At 41.5% G+C, this 5,020-nt stretch overlaps 1 protein-coding gene across 1 annotated transcript; it reads right to left on the bottom strand.

Annotated features, from left to right (window-relative positions):
• Nucleotides 1-404: 404 nt before the first annotated feature.
• Nucleotides 405-2,261, bottom strand: LOC106989103 (ferritin light chain-like). Its single transcript, XM_053221922.1, is given in 2 exon segments — nt 405-1,652; nt 1,655-2,261. Coding segments are annotated over 2 exon segments (552 nt in total). The 5' UTR covers nt 2,070-2,261; the 3' UTR covers nt 405-1,515.
• Between the last annotated feature and the right edge of the window lie 2,759 nt (nt 2,262-5,020).

Raw genomic sequence — 5,020 nt, 5'->3', positions numbered from 1 at the left:
ACCTCTTAAATGCAAGGCCCAAAAGGATCAAATGATTTCCAAGTAACTTAAGTGCATTTCAGAACAATGTTGAAGAATATTTACAAAAATTCAAAAATATCCATCACTCAACAAGGTAAAGTTCACAATGTCTGCCATCCAATCAAGATTACTAGGTAAACAAAGAAAGCAAGAAAATATGCACCATTTTGCAGAGACAACAGTCAATTAATTGAAGCCTATCCAGACCTGGTATACACGTTGGAATTAGCAGACAGTATTAAAATGATATTTTGTGTATTGCTGGAAGCCTAGCTATCCCAGCCTGATGTCAAGGACAGATGCTGTGAACGGACTGGGACTTCAAGGCGGCCCACTGACAGTGAAGCTTCTTGTCCTCCGCTTTTATGTAATTTGGCCTTAATAAAAGTACTTGGGGAATTGTCTGTTGGGGAACTGTCCTCGACAGGCCCCCTGGGAAACAAACCATTAGAAAAGAAAATAGGTTCCGCAAGGAAATTGTGCGGCCCTACATTTGACCCTTGCCATCCCCTATGGAGACTCCTCTATTTGAAGGAAGGATAGCCTCATACATTTGCAAGCCCAGAGGGACACATGCATTTGAAAGCCCATTCTGGCAACTAAGGAGTGTATCTATGGGCACAAGTTACTCCAACCCCTAGGCCCACTTGGCCTCCAGGAGGCATTCCAGATGATGGTTGAACCTAGTCGGTTAAAGTACAGAATGGTTCATTAGTTCCTAGGTGCATCGTCTCTCTGAGAATGTACAAGGCGTGGGTTCCTAAGGCCCTCTTGGCCCCCTCCTGGCACCTCGGACCAAGGCGAACACTTTTGTTCCTCAAACCACAAATGGTTCGGGGAAACAACTAAGAGGTCATGTCCCTGTAACTGTTCCATTTGAGGTGTTGAGAGATAGATGACCTTTTCATGAAAACAGCAAAGCAAACGCTCTATAGATTATAGGTAAATGTAGATACATAATGAAAATAATGTAAGAAATTAATCAATAAGCAAAGGGCAGGAGGGAACATTATGAGAAAATAACCATGTTATTCCTTAAAGGGTGATTACACTTAGGAACATTTTTAAAATTGGGTAATGCTAGAAAACATAGATGACGTATGCTACAAGGAAATTGCTAACAAATATAATGGCACGTTTACCACAATAAAGCGGCCAGTTCAACACACTGCTGTTGTCTGTGTCCATTTTTATTTTTGTTTTTTATTTTAGTTTTGTTTTATTTTCACTCTTTTGCCGATGCTGTTCATCCTTCGGGAACCCCTGGACCTGCTGGAGCTGGACTCTGGCAGTGTATGTTCAAAAAGTCAAGTAGAGACATGGAAGATATTTAAAAAATTTTTTTTCACCAGCTGCTGCAAAAAGCTTTGTTGTTTCCGTTTGGTCCACAGCCACAGCTTAGGAGAGGGCTCCAGGATGGTTAAAAAGCTGCCCGGTGTTGTAGGGAGAGGCTCAGGCATAAGCCTGGAGCCAGAAGGATGCCAAAGGGGCCCCTCAAAGGCTGCTGGGCTCCAGAGACTCCTCGTTGTGGTTGAGGGTGAGCCTTTCGAAGAGATACTCACCCAGCCCAGCCTGGGAGCCAGCCAGCCTGTGGAGGTTAGTCAGAAGGTTGCGCATCTTCTCGATGAGTGCACCTCCTCATCTAGGAAGTGGTTCTCCAGGAAGTCACAGAGATGCATGTCTGCATGGGCAGAACCCAAGGCATGCAGATTCAAAAGGGCCTGGTTCAGGTTCTTCTCCAGAAATAGGGCAGCTTCCAGGGCATCCTGAGTTTTACCCCACTCATCTTGGGATGGCTTCTGCATATCTTGGAAGAGAGCGTGGCCACCACACTGGTTTTGCATCTTCAAGAGATGCTCAGCACCCCTGCGCTTCTCCTCAGCCAACTTGTAGAAGAAGTGGCTCACACCCTCCAGAGCCACATCCTCACGGTTGAAATAGAAGCCCAGAGAGAGGAATGTGTAGGAGGCCCGCAGATGCATGTTGACCAGGCAATTGGTGGCGGTCTCCAACTTAGTGGAATAATTCTGATTAATCTGGCAGCTCATTGCTGATCTGTAATAAGGAGCTAAGCTCAAAATAGGGTGTTGGCTGATCTCAGAGGCAGAGGGTGGCTGAGAAGATGGCTCTGAAAGTTGGGACTAGAAAACATGTTGGAGGGTGGTCAGAGGCTGGTAGAAGAGGTGTCCCTGGATCTGTTCCATCCAAATACTGTTGAAGCAAGAGGCAGATCCTTGGGACTGCCAGGTGTACTGACAGAAGATATTTTTAAAAGTCCAAACGTAGAGATTAAAGCTACAGTGTCTGAGGTAAAATATATGCTGGATGAGGTTAATAGCAGATTAGACATTGCAAATTAGTGAGATTGAAGAAAATATTCAAAATGAAATACACAGAGAAAAAAGAAATATAAAGTTGAACAGTGCATCAGTGATCTGTGGGACAACTTAAAGCAGCTTTATATACAGATTATATTAACATTTTAATTATTAATATACACATATTTATATAATATGAATATATTATATATTTGCATTATATATTAATTATATAATGATTAATATATAATAATTTGAGCCTCCACAGAATGAGAAGGGGAAAACATTTTGAGAAATATTTAGAAAAGTAAGAGCTGAACCTTTTTCAAAATTTGACGAAAACTGTAAACTGAGGTCCAAGGCACTTAAAAAACCCCAAGCACTAGAAACATGAAGAAAACTACTACACATCATAATCAAATTGCTGAAACTCAGTGATAAAGAGAATATCTTAGAAGCAGGAAAGGAAAAGAATACACATTATATAGAGAGGAAGAATTAAAATGAGAACAGATTTTTCATTGGCAGTAATACAGTGGAACATCACTTTAAAGTACTGGAAAACAAAGACAAAAACCTGTCAGCCTAGATTTCTATACTTAGCAAAAATGTCTTTCACAAAACAAAATAAAATAAAATGTTTTCAGACAGAAAAGCTGAAAGAATTCATCACTGGAAGAATTGCACTACAGAGGCCCATTATTCTAGAGCTAAGTTAGTCCTACTGCAAAAGCAGGCACTGTATCTAACAGGAGGCCTCTGTTCTGGCTGATGGAAACACAAACCACCCCTAGCCCTGCATGAACTTTGAACGTTTGATTATCTTACTGTTTTCAGAGTGGTTTATTCCCAGGCCTTAGGGAGTTTCCTCTTGTATATGCTCAGATCAGTACTCAGCCAAAGACTCAAAGGGACTCCTGGGTAGCTCTCTGGAGTTCACCTCCCTTTACTCTGGTACTCTACACCTCAGATTCCCCCAAACTCTGATCTCTGTCTTTCACCTCAGCAAGATCATCAGGCTCTGTTTAGTTTCCTTCTTCTTGCCCTACAGCTAGAAATTGCCTCCAGACAATGAGCTATAGTGCTGATAAATCTTTCCTTCTTTTTTTACCTTCTCTCAGGGATTACAGTCTTGCACAACCTGTTGTCCAATGTCTAGACACTGTTGTTTCAAATAGGTTATCTGGTTTTCTAGTAGTTTATGATAGAAGGGAAATTCCTATAACATTTAATCCTTCATAGACTGTAGCAAAATTTTTTCAGGTTAATTTTAACTCTCCCAATTGTTACTGTGCTCATCACCTTTGGGATCCAATCCTTGCCAAGTAAAATGCAACTCCAGTCTATATTATGTCAGAAATTTGAAAGAAAAGATGTTTACTCTTCCTGGAGTAGGACCTGAATGAATGAGGGGTGGGAGGAAAGCAGAGAGAGAAGTCAGGATGTTACCCAGGTTTCTGACTTGGGTGTTGAAGAGATGGTGGTGCCATTAAAACAACATGAGTATAATTTGGGCATGTTGACTTTGAAGAAGTTAATAGACAATACCTCAATCCTGGGAGAGAAATACGGGCTGGGCTGGAAAACCACATTTCACTGTCATTGTACAGGTAACAGTTCAAGCTTGGGGATAAGTGCAATTGGGAAAAGAGATTATACGAAGGAAAAGATAAGCAGGCCAAGGGCAGAATCCTGAGTAATGGCAACATCTGGAAAGATAAGATAAAAAGAAAGGCTTACAAGAAAGAGACTGACAAAGAGTTTTAGGAGAATTGGAAGAAAATCTGGAAGAGAGAGAAAAAGAATGATCAACTCTGTGAATGAAACAAAGATAGTACTGAAAATTGACCATTTGCTTTGGCAGTTATGAGTTCAGTGATCTTTGCAAGAGAAGTGTCAGTAGATGATGCCAGGCTGGAGTGGGTTTAGGAGTGAAAACATAGCCACCTGGGTGGCTGAGTCAGTTAAGCATCTGACTCTTGATTTTGGCTCAGGTCATGATCTCACAGTTCCTGAGATCAAGCCCTGTGTTGCGTTCCTCACTGACAACACGGAGCCTACTTGGGATTCTCTCTCTCCCTTTCTCTCTGCCCCACCCCTGCTCACTCTCTCTCTCTCTCTCTCTCTCCCTCTCAAAATAAGTAAATAAACTTTTTTTTTAAAGAAGAAGTGAAAAGATAGAGAAAGTGAAGATAATGAATGTAGACTCTGAAAATTGGAAGAGAAGGGAAGGAGAAAGATATAATCACAGCTGCGAGAGATCAAGGATCTCAGGATAAATATATTTTTTCATCTTTCTTTTTAATTAAAGAAAATTGGAGTTGTTCATAGCATAAGGGAGAAGGAATTGGAAAGAGAGAAGATTCATGATGAAGGAAGTCCCAGAGGGGACCAAAAGAGGAAGAAACCAAGCCCTCAAGGAGCCTGTGATGACTGCTTTCCTTACGGTGGAACAACATTTCGTAAGGAAAGTAATCATGGATATTCTCTTGTCACTCCCCTTCCTACAACTCCTCGCCTACTCTCCAAAAAAATATGCATTGTTTAGATACTCTGTAAGTTTGGATTGTCACACATCAGGTTTCCTTAAGGCAGAATGGCTTCTATATCAAAGTGCAGAACCCAGCGCTCCCATTGTGTCCCTTTGAGGTCATTGCCTAGGGCATGGGATAAAAATCCAA

The sequence above is a fragment of the Acinonyx jubatus genome, chromosome B2 (assembly GCF_027475565.1).
Source record: "Acinonyx jubatus isolate Ajub_Pintada_27869175 chromosome B2, VMU_Ajub_asm_v1.0, whole genome shotgun sequence".
Taxonomy (NCBI): domain Eukaryota; kingdom Metazoa; phylum Chordata; class Mammalia; order Carnivora; family Felidae; genus Acinonyx; species Acinonyx jubatus.
The sequence above is the reverse complement of the archived record's forward strand: the minus strand, read 5'-3'. Positions and strand labels throughout refer to the sequence as shown.